We start from the raw sequence: 16325 nt of genomic DNA on the forward strand, positions 1-16325 counted from the left end.
ACTTCCGGTAAAATGCAATACTTCCGGAAAGATGGACGTTTTGGCAGATGCCCCTAACAATCCAACGATATCAAAGGTTTCCATTTGCTATATTTTAATCAATTCGACCAAACTGCCATTTCCATGAAATTAATTAATTAATCTTGGTCGAATTGTTTGGCATATTACCGTATGTTTTTTGTCTTGTCTGCATGAGATCACACAAGATCGCAATGTCAAAGGCAGCTCAAGGCAGGACAGAGCTGTGATGGTTGAGACATGTGACTTCCAAATATGGAAGCGCCTCAGGCAAAATTTTGCCAAACATGCTCCCGATATGCTAGTGGTGGCTATAAAGTGGGTATTGCTGATATGGGCTATATATAAAATCAAGAACGAGCTGGCAATACAGAAATCTAGAACCTAGGGTAATGACACTCATGACATTTGTATAAATCCTAGTCAAGGAATGAAAAGTAATTTTTGTGATGTCTATGGTTTTATAAGACATCCTTCTCCAGCACTGTGGTCAAACCAAAAACTTGCATTTATTTTTTTGGCTTGTATATAGATACATTGAAAGCACCTTAAAATTATTTATTTTATAACACATGATGTTGAATGTTCAGACAGAACTAGTGAAGTAGTGATGCAGAAAATGTGGAGGAATTCAGTCTGTACAATGTGTCTGTCCATATATGTAAAGGCTGGAACAGCTTCAAATGGGCACAACCCTGAAGTTGTTTAACAATTCACTGAAAATTAAGAACCAGTTTCAATGCTCCATCAATCATAGGCTGCATCACTAATTTTCAGGTGACAATAAAAGCCAGGGACCCTGTTTTGGAAGCAGTCAATTCAAGTCTTGGATTCTGTGGCAGCGATCTTGTTGTAATCATAACAATTGTACAACCAAATAAAAACTTATATCCTCCACAGTTTCAAAGTAAGTATAGGAGTATGCAAGTACTGTATTTAGGTGTGCTCCACGAACCTATAAAAGTTGAGAACTAAAACAGTATTTGGATCTTGATAAAGATACCAAAAGAAAACTTTACTTTAAGCTCTGGTATGAATTGGACAATTTTAAGATAGGCTTCCTTTAAATGTTAAAAGATTTGGAACACAGCTTGCTGTAAAGAGTTATAATTTTTATTCAAAACCACTCAAAAACATGCACACATGCATTTCAAATCTTGGTCAGGTGAACCACCAATCTCTATGGAATGTGACATAGCTATTTTATTTATGTCAGTTGAAAGTTGGTCCTTTTTATGTTTCAGCTTTTGATGGAAAGAACATTTCCAACACCATAAATTCAGTACAGAATGCTGTGTACTACAATGGGATAATGGGATCCATAAATGTGACTGCCACAGATGGCGATAACCCTAGCAAGCCACAAGGGCAGCTTGTGTATTCCTTGGAATACAACTGCCATAAATTAAAATATCTTGACCAGTCCTTTGTGTGGGTGAGTTTATTGGTCTTATGAGAACCTTTTTGATGGTTTGAGAGAAAGTATAACTTTATTCCTCCCTGTCCCTCCAGCTGCATGCTTGAAGAAATAATAGTAAACACAGTTGTCTGTCCATTTTTTAGTAATTACATTGATTATGGTCCATTCTCTGTCTTTTACACATGCCTTTTCAACCTCTCCTATAAGTTTGCTCATGCCTTGATCTTTAAGGATAATTCCCTTTTATATGAACTAATGAGTTTATTTGATAATGGCATCTTAATTATAACATTGAAGAAGTGCTGATACAGTAATATGTATTGATAGTTGTATAAGAAAACTACTTGAAACTGTTAACTGCATAAAACACCTCAACCACACCATCCTGACCCATTTCACATACCCCATGTCACCTCACACAGCCTCACCCTGCCCAACTTAACCCTCCCAAAACAGCATGTCCTCACAGTCCACCTTGTCCAAGCTCATCTCAGCACATCCAACTCACCATAATACACCTCATCTCACCCATCCCACCTTACCCCACCTTACAACTGCATCTTATCTCAACCCACTCTGATCACCCTCCTCCTTCTTGTCCCACCCATCCTATATCACTCATCCCACCCTACTCTACCATACCTCAGCCCATCCTAACCCACCAGACTCCATCTTATATATATTACTCATCCCACCCTAATCTACTGTACCTCAACCCACCTTGATCCATCATACCCCATCCTGTCCTATCCATCCTTTGTCATGTATCCCACTCCACTGTACTAAGCTCAACCCACCCTGATCCACCATACCCCATCCTGTCCCACCCATCCTATGTCACTCATCCCACCCTACTCTACTGCTTTCAACCCACTCAAAAAAAAAGATGGAATCACTTTTGATCATGAGTAACACATGGATGATAGATGGAATATTTTATTTTAGAACATCACTCAGAATGCCAGTAATGGTACCATCCAACACCATGGCAATATAACTGACCTTCCTGTGATGTGTTATTTAAATCTGAATGTGAGGGACAATGGAGTGGTGGTTAAATATACAAGGTAACACATCATCTTAAGAGATCATATATTATTTCCACTTGGCTGATAATGTATTAGATAAGCTCTTCTGGTGGAAAGGAAGATAACTCTTTTCCTTTCAGTAATATTGTATGTCTTCATTTGTATAGGGTTTAAGGGGGGATGTACCCAGATAGGGCTTAAAATCACATTTTTATAGATCAGATCAATAGTAAGTCTTTTAAGAAAAATCCCCAAACCCCTTTTGTAGTACTTTGTTCAAGTGTTATAATATCACTAAAAGCATGTTTATAGCTGTCCAGGTGCCTGAGAAAATCAGGAAACCGAAAATGTCTTTGTGCCAAAAATCCCAATATTACATCACACAATGAACTTGTGTTTCAAGCTTAATTACATTACATGTTTTGATGATGCACGGAATGAATGCAACAGGAATAAAAAAGCTAAGACCTTTAATTTAAGAAAAAATTTCTAACCTACAGTCCTACCTTAATTGGCTGCCTGTGTAATTCTAGTACAAATTTCAAGCTACAGGGAATGATGAGTATCTTGCTGTTTTTTTTTTAATTAGTAAAATTTTTATGTCAAACACCATTGTTTTTTCAATACACTTTATGTTGAACTGCATATTCACATATGCAGTTCATTAAAGAAACTCCCCAGTGCTGGCAACAGTAAATATGCCGTTGCTGTGTTTACATACATGTACTGTCCAGTGCCATTTGTAACAATTCATGCCTCCATCACAAGAATTACCTGCTGTTATAGTTCTTTGTTTACTGCTGGCTTTTGAAATAAGTGTGATGGGAATTAGAGGCATTAAGAGGTCAAGGTGGCAGCAAGAAGTCAACATAGAAGCCTTGGAGTGAGAAATGTCTAGAAAATTCAGACTTGGGGGAAGAGTCCTTAATAGATTTTGATAAGTGATGTAGCAGTGACTCTGAGACAGCAAAGATGATGTACCTCTGGCTATGAGTCGTCAGAGAGCATCCATCCTCTGACTTGGAGCTTGATTAATAGAAAATGCTAATGTTATCTAGTCTAACAAAAGTAAACCACTAAAACACATATTTCCATAGCTACCATTATGTATGCCTGAATAAACTTAATTAATCTCCTGTGTGGTACAATACTTGGCGATGGTATCACTGGATTGATCCTCTAGTTTCATATGGTCAGTGAATCTTTATCTGGTATATCCAATATGTATTTCCTTTTTCAAATTAGGAAGACCATTCCACTGCTTATCTATGAAGAACCAGGACCATCTACGACAACTGAAGCACCCACAACCACAGAGGGTGACACAGTACGCAATTCGACCTGCCCATCCAGTAACAGTTCTGATACCGGTACAAATAATCTCCCGCAGGGTGTGAATATGGCTGCAGGTACAGTGTATGAACAACCATCTGATTGTGGATTTTATCCTCTTTTTTGCTATCTAATGAATTAAGGGCTTAAAAGAATATCTAAGATGGGACAGTAAGCACATACAGTGTACATGTACTAGTATAAACAACTGCAGCAATTCTGCTATATTGGGCACAGTTGCTGACAGTAGCTGGAAATATTTATGGTGAAAGATTTTATTCTTTTTATACATAATGAATATTTAAACAGGCATTAGGAATGTGTAAAACTTATGTACAAGGAAAGTTGAAAGCCATTAAAATGTGTACAGAAGTTATATCAAGTGAAGTCAATAAAGAATAACATAATTTGCATTGAACTGGATTGGTTTTATATCAACTTTATTGGTAATTAAAACCATCAATGGAATACTATTATGTTGTGTGAATACTGTATCTTGCAAATGGGCCATGTCTAAACTTTTTTCTTTTTCTTTCTTAACAAATTTAACATGGAATGGCATTTCACAAATGTAAAAATTACCAATTTTCTCTAAAACTAAAAAATTAAACATGAAAAAATAGCTTAAAATGTCAGTGTGAAACTTTTTCAAGCTGCAAATGAGTTCAAGCTCTCTCTATATAATTAATGTTTCATACTAATATAAAAACCAATGCTTGTTCAGTGCCTTGCTTGTTATGTTGCATGACTAAGGTGTAGCTTATATTCAAAATCTAAAATTTTCAATGATTTTTTTTCAGTTGGTACTTTGGCAGCTGTAAATGGTATACTCATTATTTTGCTGATCCTAAGTTATTGGTGAGTTTATACTCTGCTGTTGTGTAGATTTATCTTATACAATAATTGACTATGGCTTGTAAAGCACTCCAGGTTGATAAAATATCTTATTTTAGGTCAGCAAAACAAATTTGACCAGTATTGTCCAAAAGTCAGAGTTGATATATTTAATAATATTAATTCTTTTATGGTCATTTAACAGTGTACATTTAGGTATTCTATGCATATATGTGATGCAAATAAAGAAATAAATAAAACCAATTTTATATTCTCTTGGCATCACAACAATGGGATGACCTAACATTGCCTCAAAATTTAGTATTAAGTATGCACTACTGACTGTGACATCACAGAACTATGGGGTTGGGGCATTGCATGCTGGTTGCGATATTATGCAACAATGGGGTAGTGTCATCATATCAATGGGATGAGCTAACATTGCGTTGACATTTACTGTAGTTATCAAGTATGCAAAACTGATTGTGACACTACAGAACTATGGGGTTGGGGCATTGCATGCTGGTTGCGATATTATGCAAAAATGGGGTAGGGGTGTCAAAGGTGGTTAGTATGTTTTTTGATGATGTCTGAGAGGTAAATTTGCAGTTTAACCACATGGCAAATTCCTGGGTATAAGATCATATTCCATCCCAAATATATGATAATTATAGATACTGTATTCATTGCTATCAAGAAAAAGAACAGAAGTTCCATATTATTTTAATTAAAGGCTGTTCACCTCTGGTGATAATTTATGTGCAAAGAAGAAAAGGCTGATTGCTGAAAAATAAATGTCATTAAATTAGTGTTTAACTGCTTTGACATAGTTCTCCACTCTGTTGTACACACTCTGAAATATAGGGATATACTTGCTTTGAAATGCAGGATGATAAATAAGACCCAAGAGTTCACCTTATTTAGGCAATATATTTGCCTTTCTTATTTTTGGCAGAGAATATGCAGACCAAATAAAATCCATGTACATTATATAATATGAAAAAATTTACAACAACTGGTATTATATAAAGGCATTTTAGCAAATTTTGGCTAAGGAGGTATATACCCTTGACAGGTTTTGTATCTAATCAAATGTTTTCATTTAAAATTATTTCCTAATTAAGAGTTCACATCAAAGGGTGAAGGTTAAGTATAATTTCATTATTTTAGGAAAACATTGAAGAAATGCAAGAAACCCAGCTTCAAACTAAAGCGTGAAACCACATTCACTCCATCTGAAGGGGACACTGGATATGATGTTAATGTAAAAAGATCACAAATATACTTATTTATTCATCTATTTATCTTTCTTTGTTTTTTATTTGTTTTTTCATTTATGTTTATATTTATTTATCTTTAAATGCAACAAATTTAATATTAATTGAAGGGCACTTAAAATTTAGTTATCCATAATTATCATTTTGATTAATCCAAATGTGCTCAAGCTGTATAATTGTATATATGGCAGACTTAAATTTCTCTTATTTTAATGAGAGCATGCACACATTTTTAGTTTTTATTCAAAATCAATTTTTGGTATTTATTACAGAGCATGTTCCCAAGTGGTGATTATAGCTATATCAAAGAGTAAGTATTTTGCATTTTTCTTTATCTCCATCTTCATGTAGAATGATCAAGCTCTGTGTGGACTTCAGTTAAGCTGATTGCACTCAGCATGAGTCCCCACAGAGTTGGATTGTTCTACATAGACTTATAGTATTAATTTTATATATGGGCCTTATTCGCCGCCTTCCTTCTTTTGTTAATGAGTTGTGGTCTACTCCCCTTTTTGACATACATGTATATACTGACACACTCACAGGCACATATCTTACTATCACTTTATAGCATGTTACCACCAGGTATATACTGTACTAATTATATACACACACACATGCACTCTCTAGAATATACAAATGCAGCACATGCGCAATTGCATTTAAACGTATATACATACACAGAGAAAAAGATAAATCTACATTCTTGCTGTGTGTAAAAGGTACTGGAGGCCCCCTTGTCTGGTTACATCATTAACATGATAAAGATATGTCTCAGTCTATCAGATATAATGATGTGGCAATCAAAGTGTTGCTGTGGGAACTTTTTATGTACAGACACAGATGTGTCTGTACATATTGCCATCACCTGCGTCTGTCGTCGCCGCCGCCGATCATGTCACCGTCGCCGTGCACTTTCAGAGTTAACACCATAAGTGGAAGGCAATTTTACTTTTTGGCTGTATATTTACAGAGCTGACTAATATTCATAAAACGCAGGTCAAGTTCGAAAATCAGCATGATCGAGCCATTATTGTAGAATTTATGCTGTTTTTTCACTTTTTAGCATATATGCAACACTGTTAACACATTTCAAGGAAAACCGATAGGCCTGTTGTCATGAAACTCACAGGAGTAATCAATCTCACTAAAACGCAGATCAAGTTCAAAATTCGGCATGATTGGGCCACTATTTTAGTAGTTATGCTGTTTTTTCACTTTTCAGCATATATGCAACACTGTTAACACATTTCAAGGAAAACCGATAGACCTGTTGTCATGAAACTCACAGGAGTAATCAATCTTACTAAAACGCAGGTCAAGTTCGAAAATCAGCATAATCGGGCCATTATTTTATAAGTTATGCTGTTTTTTCACATTTCCTCAGATTCAATTCTTAGGCATGTTAACATTCTCATTATTTTTAGCATATATGCAACACTGTTAACACATTTCAAGGAAAACCGATAGACCTGTTGTCATGAAACTCACAGGAGTAATCAATCTTACTAAAACGCAGATCAAGTTCGAAAATCGGCATGATCGAGCCACTATTTTAGTAGTTATGCTGTTTTTTTCACTTTTCAGCATATGTGCAACACTGTTAACACATTTCAAGGAAAACAAATAGACCTGTTGTCATGAAACTCACAGGAGTAATTAATCTTACTAAAATGCAGGTCAAGTTCGAAAATCAGCATAATCAGGCCATTATTTTATACGTTATGCTGTTTTTTCACATTTCCTCAGATTCAAATCTTAGGCATGTTAACAGTCTCATTATTTAACTAATTAGATTCGTAAAAGTGTTTGTTTGACATTTCCTGCATCTTTACAACATTGTTAGTTGATTATGTAAAAATGAGGGTAAACTTGTTATCATGTATTGTATAATAGTTTCAAAAATGGAAATAAACTCATATCATTGCAGTTTGTCAGATTCATTCATTCACTATGTTCAGAAACTCAGAATGGAGGAAATTGGACATTAAACACTGTTCTATTGATATTTTTCCCATCTCATCAATTTTCTTAGTTGATCATATATAAATGGCAGTAAATTGTTTATTTTGTTATATGTTAAAAAATTGTTAAAAATGGAAAAAAACACATTTCAGGACAGTGCTGTCTTGTCTACATTTTGGCATTTTCAAGGTGTGACTTTGAAGTTCCTTGGGCCTGAAGACCTTTGCTAGGAACATTTCCTGAATATCCATGATACTAATATTTTATTATTAAAAATTGATGGTAATTATCCTGTTAAACATTATGTAATATTGCATCAAAATTTGAAGACACCCCTATTTTGGACACTGCTCCCATGATGACCATTTAAGGAAAACCATGTCACTTACTGTTCTCAAACTTACAGGAAGAAACATGGGACTTAAATAAAGCTTCAGTGGGCAATGCAGTCTATTTGGTAAATTTTTTTGGCAGTTAATCAGTTTTTTGTGAAAATTTAATTTTTCACATATTGGCATTTTCAAGGTGTGACTTAAGAACCTCCACGAGCTTGAAGACCCATGCTAATCACATTTTCTGAAAATCCATGATATGGATCTTTTATTATTAAAAACTGATGGTCATTATGCTGTTAAGCATTATGTAATATTGCATTAAAATAGAAGAAAACACAATTTTGGGTGCTGCTGCCATGATGACCATTATGGGAAAACCATGTTACTTATGATTGTCAAACTTTCAAAAAAGAAACAAAGGACTAAAATGCAGCCTGAGTTGGAAAAGCAGTCTAATTGGCTTCTTTTTCTGGAAGTTATACATTTTAGTGAAATATTCATTTTTATCATGTTGGCATATTCATTGTGGGACTCGAAGCTCCCATGGACATGAAGCCAAATGGTAATCAAATTTTTTACATGTCCATGCTATTTATAGTCAATAATCAAAAATTGGTGATAATTATTCTGTAATTTATTATGTAATCTCTCTCTCAAGTGCCTTGTCCCATTAAGACGTTGGCGATCATGGACTTCCACCTCTTCCTGTCCTTTGCGGTCTTCAACAGGTCTAGCTCCGCTATTCCTGTCCACCTACTTATGCTTGCTGTGTATGTTAATCTTTGCCTGCCCCTGCTTCGCTTTCCATTGATCTTGCCTGTCACACTAAGATGTTCTAGCTCTTCTTTCCGCATTACGTGTCCTAAAAATTCCAACTGTCTCTTTCGTATGCTTTTTAGAAGGAAACGCTTTGTTCCTGCTCTCTCCAACACTTTCTGATTTGTCATTCTCTCTGTCCAAGATATTCTCATCATTTTCCTGAGAAACCACATCTCTGCCGCTTCTATTCGTTGTTCTATACCTTGGGATGTAGTCCAGCATTCGCTTCCATAAGTGAGAATGGAAAACACATAACAATTCAACATTCTGATCTTTGTCGTCATAGAAATTTTGTTGTTCTTCATTATGCTGCCCAGTTTTTCAAATGCAGCTTTTGCCATTCCAATACGTCTTCTAATTTCTTGGTCACATTTGCCATCTTCAGTTATCATGCTGCCAAGATAGTTGAATTTCTGTACATGTTTTATTAGGATGTTGTCAATCAATATCTTACAATGTTTAGCTGTTCTTTGTTTGCTGATTACCATACATTCTGTCTTCTTACAGTTGATGGTGAGCCCTTTCTTTTTGCTGGATTCAACCACTTTGTCTAGTATCTCTTGTAACTTTTGTTCTGACTCAGCAATTAGGACGGTATCATCAGCATATCTCAAGTTGTTAATGTTTTTTCCTCCGACATGTATTCCCTTTAATGGTGTTATTTCTCGAAGAATAATCTCACTATAAAGGTTGAACAGGTCTGGGCTAAGCACACATCCCTGTCTAACGCCTCTTCTAATTTTGGTGTATGAGCTTGTGTCATTGCCTACTCGCATACATGCAGTTTGTTCCCAGTATAGGTTGCGCAGAACTCTTAAATCCTTTCCATCTAGATCTAAACTTTCTAACATGTTGAAAAGTTCTTTATGTTGCACCTTATCGAATGCCTTTGTATAGTCGATAAAGCACACATATAAATCCTTCTGCATCTCAATAGCTCTTTCCGATAGCATTCTCAATACAAATATCGCATTCCTTGTGCCAGCATCCTGGATGAACCCAAACTGTTCTTTTCCTATCTCAGGTCTTATCCTACTTCTTGCTCTCATCATCAAAATTCGGAGTAGAATTTTTATTATGTGGCTCATTAAGCTAATTGTTCTATGTAATTCACATTCAATTGCACCAGGTTTTTTTGGGAGGGCTATGAAAATCGATCTGCTGAGGTCCTCTGGAATTTCTCCGCTGTCGTATACCTCATTCAGGATTTCATTAAGCTTCTCTACACCAAAGTCTTCCAGTGCAACAATCATCTCGGTGATGACTTCATCGGGTCCTGCTGCCTTATTCTTCTTCATTTTTTGTAATGCATCTTTAACTTCTGATTGTAAGATTTTTGGTCCTTCGATGGCTTTTCTTATTTCTGGTTTGTTGCCCCTGTCGTCTGCAAAAAGTTCACTGATGTATTCTGTCCAGCGTTCTAGGATTTTGTCCTTTTCCATAATGACTTCCCCATCCTTTGATCTTATACATCCTGAAGAAGAACAACATTTGGAGCCTGTAATTTCCTTAATCTTCCTGTGCATTGCACCTGGGTCGTTGGTTTTGCACTTCTCAATTTCTGCACACTGTTCATTGAGCCAGATCTCTTTGGCTTCCTTACATTTCTTTCTTATTTCTTTGCTTACCAGTTTGTATTCCTCACTTTCGTGGTTGAGGATCTGCTGCCTAGAGCTTATTTTTCCAAGATCTCATTTGTCATCCACTTGTTTTTTGACCTTTTCTCACGTTTAGGTACAACTTCTTTTGCTACCAATACTGTTGCATTATGTAATGTTACATCAAAATTGACAAAAATCTTTTTGCACTGCTACTACAAACATTATGAAAAGAAAACTGTGTTACTTATTATTATTATTTTCAACTTACAAGTATGATTTGTAGGATTGGCATGCAGTTCAAATAAGAAAGCCAGCTCAAATGGGTTATCATTTATTATTGAATTTAAGCAGTTTTATGTGAAATTTTCATTTTTCTCATTCTGGCATTTTCAAAGTGTGAACTTAAACTCCCATGGGCCTGAAGCCTTACGCTTGTTACACATTTCACTTACATTGGTATTACCTGTTGAGCATAATTAAAATTTGATGTTGAATTTGCAGTTAAGCATAATGTACTTTTGCATCAGAATTGACAGTAGCCCGTTTTGTGCATTGTTATTGTCTGCTTTTTGTCTGTACATTTGACAGCTTTGCTGCCTTGTTATTATCACTGCTTTTCCATTTTTCCTCAGCAAAATAAAGCAGTACATGGGTGTTACACTGTGATCTCAGGTCTTGTGTACGGTATGATGATGCATGCAAGAGAAAATGTACTGATGATAGTTAAACAAGATGTCATCAAAATTCATGATAAAATTATTTTTCATATTTTCAGTGTGGCACCAAATCCACCTCCAAGACCCCAATTCACATTACCAAAGCTGAAAAATCCTCCAGGTGGTAAAGGCATCCCTCTGCAGACTGATGACGGTGATGTCAACAAAAGCTACCTAAGTCTAAGAGCTCCAGACAGTAGTGCCGAGGGTTACAAACACCTTGTTTCTAAACCAAAACACTCTGTTTATGCTGATAGATATGGAGCTGATGAAGCTGGCAGTCCTTCTCGGGTGGGATCACAAATTTCCCTTCAAAAAGAAAAACATTTTGTGGAAGATGAGTCTTGGCAGAGAGCCACCTACAGGCAAGAAAGCCAAAGTCCTGGGAGACAGAAAACACAGACAGACCCAGTTACAATGTCTAGACCAAGCAAAAGTGGATCTTCAATAGGCCAAACAGTAGTTTTCAGTGGACCTATTAACATAACCAACATTTCTCAGCCTAATCGTACTGCCATTCTACCTCCTCTTCGTCAAATGCCTAAGATGCTCGACAAACACAAACAAGGGGGAAATGATGAGAAATCTGCAGATACCTCCTTGGAGGATGATGCACCACGGGGAGAAGCAAAATCAAGCATAGAAGCAGCCAGTGAAAAACTGGCTGAAGCTCTTTCAAATAAAATCGAAAACAGCCAGGGGGAGATGTGGTCAATAGACCAAGGACATCTCCATGAATTATCCCATGGCAGTAAAACAATATTGCAAAACATCTATGAAAAAGAAATTCTTGGTACAAAGACAAAGACTGTCACAGATGAAATAGAGCATAAACCAGCACTTGACAGCTCTGCCATCCCTCTCAGCAGCCAGCCTGTGAAAACAGGCCAAGGTGACCATTCCCTTAGTCATGTGGAACCTCAAGAAAATGACTGCAAGTCTGATGAAACCATTGAGGATATTGATATAGAAGAGACAGAAGCAAGCCAAAATGGTGACAGTGACCCACTGCCAAGCTATCCATCTGCCACGCGTCGAAATAGTTCAGATGTAGTTACAAGAAGAGAAAATCAATATGATTTACCACCAAAATCAGGCAGGCTCTCTATTGCCACCCATAAACCATCCCAATATGAGCCAAACCTTGTAGCTCCAGAGAATAATCCTCCAAACTGTCAAGAAAAACCACATCCACCAAGATGTTTCCTAGAAAACGAGAAACCACAATCACCAACAAGTTTCAAAGAGAACATAGGTAGTTCACTGGAATCTGTGAATGTTCCAGAGTTGGAAAATCTTCGCCCAGGTAGCGCATCAAGCACTACATTTACTGTTATCTCAGATGATGGTGCTGTTCAGTATGGTAAGAGGCGAACTTCTCTAGCTTCAAGTGAAATAGATGCAGACATACCCATATTGGAAGACTCTAAAACCCATACAGAGAATTCTTGGAAACTGAAGCCCAAAAGAAAAGTGGCACCAAGTCCTTCAGACCCGGTGCATTTTGAGCCCGGAGAGGCATGGAATATGAGCAATTTAGACATAGGAAAAAAAGGAGCAGGTGAGGAAATTTTTGTGCATGATGAGCAGGATTTTGAGGGAGCAAGTAGGCCAAGTTACAATGATTTGGAACCAGATTACGAAGACAATAATCATCAGCCATTTGGTGGTGAGACTTCATATCATTCACCAGATGATGGTAGCATCAGAGCCTATGTACCCCAATCCAGTCAAGATTCAGTAACACCCAAGAAAAAGAAGAAAAAGTTGAAAAAGAAAAAGTCAAATTCCACGGAGAAGAAAAAGAAGACTCCAAAAGTGAAGTCTACTGAGGGTTTTGGAGAGTACACAAATCAGTGGGAATCCACATTTTGAATTGTTTCATACCCCTGTAAGACATTATCTCTTTTGTGACTTATTACTTGTATGTAGTTATTGTAAATCACCTGTATATTTTACATAAAACTTTGCAGTATGTGTTAACATTAAACCAACAGAAGCAAGACTGTAGCTAGAAACGTCAAAAGGGGTCCTTTTTCTGTAAAATTAATGTAAATTTTTTACAAATTTGAGAAATGGCATAGAACCTGGTTCAGAGCAGATGCTTTCAGGCCTTAGGGGCAGTTCTTTCTTACTCCCCAAACCCCCTGCTTTTAGGCAGGGGAAACCAGCCAGAGTCTCATGTATCAAAGTTTGGCACTTTACAGTGTTTTCTTTGCATATATTGATTGATACTATATTATCAGTATATTATCAATATTTTATATTTTTAATTACAGCTATAATAACAATAAAGAATCATTGTACTCGATATTAAACACATTTTGTAAATAGATGGTGTTTAAAATACAGAATGAAAAAAAATAATAAATTGTAAATGCACAATATAAAAAAACGATTGTTTGAGAATGATGTCCCTGTAATAATAAGATAAAATGTAATAATTGTAAAGAGTCCTCTTTTTTGTCTTTTGCAGAAATCTGAATAAACTTTAGGTTTGTGCTTTTTTATCACATATATATTATACAAACATGCTGCACTCCAATGTGTATCAAACATGATTGCAAGTTGGACAGTGAATCGTTCCAAGTACATGTACTAATTACAAAGAAATATTGCATTACATTACTCAATAAACTGCTACGAAACACTTTGTTGCCTTTCTGTTGTAGTTACACCATTATTGGACAGAGGCTGTTTGATAGTATATCATATTACAGGGGCAGATCCGTAGCTATTTTCTGACAGTGTTCCAAATTATCTTTGTTGATCCATCCTCCAATTTTGACCGCCTTCCAACAGAAAAAATTAGACACCTGTCAATGTAAACTTGAAAATCTGATCGTCTTCTGGAAGAAGTGATGCACATAAGAGGGGCTGGCCACTGTAAGACTCCTTACGACACAACCTGCATCTTCTGTAGACCCACTTGTCATGAGCTGTGCACAGAATGAAGTTGGCCTGAACTCCTCTCCCACGTACACTACAGGGGAATGCCCCCGACTCCTTCACCTCGTCCTTGTTATTGCCCCCCCCCCCCCCCCCACCATACTGTATATATTAACATTTTTTTTTATTATTTAAAGTGAACGAGCGGAATAATTGTTTGTTTTAGTGGAACTTAACTTACATCAGTCTAGCAGCTTTAATCACTAAAAAAATCACTAGATTAGAAGGGAGTAAGATGTCTACTCTAACGTTTCAAAAATGTCTAAAGTGTAATTTTTTTAATAACCCAAAAAACTAGCTTGTGGCTACTTTCGCGGTGTCGCCCAGCTTTTGAAAGCTGAAAAATAAACTTCATGACGTCTTTGATCGTCTTTGTTGCAGGTCACATATTTTAGTTGTTTGATGTTTTTGTAATATTCAGTTATTTCGACGAAAAGCTTGACGTTATGGTGACAGGACACAGTCAAATATTTTACACGAAACTCAGCAATCGGCATTCTCTTATTAAAGGCCCCTTTAAACTGGACGGCGCCCTTTCTGCATCTCTTGGTACGGCCCCATTTTAGAGTGAAATATATAAACATTAACGTGCTGACAACTGGCCGATTATTGAGCATTCATTCTGCAGCTAAAGCGATGTTTGTAGCCTACCTCCTTTCTACGATCACAGTGATGTCAGTTTCATGATCGCAGAAAGGACGCCGTCCAGTGTAAAGGGGGGTTTAGAAAGATATTTCAAAAATCTTCGTTACCTGGCATTGTGAAAAATATACTTGAAGTTGGGGACAAAATGAATCAGTAAAATATATGTGTACAAAAAAAAAAAAAAAAAAAAGACTGAAGAGAGCTAACGCCAAAATGTATTAGGTATTATTATGAAAAGGTGTTTTTAAAATGCTTTATTTCTTGACAAAATATCAGGATGCAACATTACAGAGAACGGTCTGTTAGGTTAGGCCATCGAACTCGAATCTCGTTATTCCCATACATCTCTATTCGACCTAGAAAAAGGACTGGTTCGTTTCTTATGAGTATTAAAGTGAACCCTTCATCACTGCCTGTCTCGCCCATTTAGAAAATACAATCGGCTCATTAGAAGAATACATTTAGCAAACCGTTATGGCTTAATGCTCGTTCATGCACTAAAAAAGAAACGCGCTCTTTTTTTGGATTCGTAGTCTCTGGGTAATAAGCCTTTTCGTGTTCTCTTTGCACAACGGCTCAAATGACTATATAGTAACATGGGCTGTAGGGGACGCCATCTTTTTCGCTCAGTTATCACCTCGGTTCTGTCACGAGGTGTAACAACAAATCCCGTCAGTGATGAAAGTTACCATATATGGGTGTTTAGCGTGAAAATACGAGGGGATCTTTGGCATTTTTAAATACTGGCCGATCCATCGTTCCATGTCAAATTCAGACTTAGAGACACCTACTGGTAAAAACTTTGATATTAAAATCATGAACACAATTCAAAATCCATTCTTCTTATCTCAACCCAATATAGGATTTCATGCTGCAATTCTGTGACCTCGTCTGAAATGCAATAGGCATAAAATAAAACGTGTTACTAATGCAATAATACGGTTTTCCAAGAGTTAAGATAAAGAACAGAATACACGCACTGTTCCTAAAATAAGCTGAGATCGTCCAAACGTTAAGGCCCCCTTTACACTGGACGGCGTCCTTTCTGCGTCCAGCAGTACGGCCCCATTTGAGAGTTAAAAAATTATAATACTTTACGTTCCGACAACTGGCTGATCATTGAGCATTCATTCTGATACAAAACCAATGCTCCTGCCTCCTTATTAAGACCACAGCGATGCCAAATTTCATGGTCGCAGAAAGGACGCCGTCCAGTGTAAAGGGGGTATAAGAAGTAGATCACCTTTGACAATCAGTCACGATATCACTCGAGTCTGGGACCCATAAGGTAAGTTTAATGGACCCTAGCTCGAGAACAATTCTTCTGGCAACGCGATAAAGAAGTCAGTAGACTGGAACTCGTGTTGATGACGTTCAGATAAATAC

General features: G+C 36.7%; 1 protein-coding gene across 1 annotated transcript in view; it reads left to right on the forward strand.

Annotated features, from left to right (window-relative positions):
- Nucleotides 1–13996, forward strand: part of LOC106165535 (protocadherin Fat 4) — a 75834-nt gene extending 61838 nt beyond the window's left edge. Inside the window, exons 15-22 of the mRNA XM_087003190.1 lie at nucleotides 796–925; nucleotides 1263–1453; nucleotides 2384–2505; nucleotides 3712–3875; nucleotides 4599–4656; nucleotides 5803–5896; nucleotides 6182–6219; nucleotides 11405–13996. Coding sequence (XP_086859316.1) covers nucleotides 796–925; nucleotides 1263–1453; nucleotides 2384–2505; nucleotides 3712–3875; nucleotides 4599–4656; nucleotides 5803–5896; nucleotides 6182–6219; nucleotides 11405–13220 — 2613 coding nt within the window. The 3' untranslated portion in view covers nucleotides 13221–13996. The remainder of the gene's footprint in view (nucleotides 1–795; nucleotides 926–1262; nucleotides 1454–2383; nucleotides 2506–3711; nucleotides 3876–4598; nucleotides 4657–5802; nucleotides 5897–6181; nucleotides 6220–11404) is intronic.
- Nucleotides 13997–16325: the final 2329 nt, after the last annotated feature.

The sequence above is a fragment of the Lingula anatina genome, chromosome 2 (assembly GCF_051362555.1).
Source record: "Lingula anatina isolate TDL-2025a chromosome 2, LinAna3.0, whole genome shotgun sequence".
NCBI lineage: Eukaryota > Metazoa > Brachiopoda > Lingulata > Lingulida > Lingulidae > Lingula > Lingula anatina.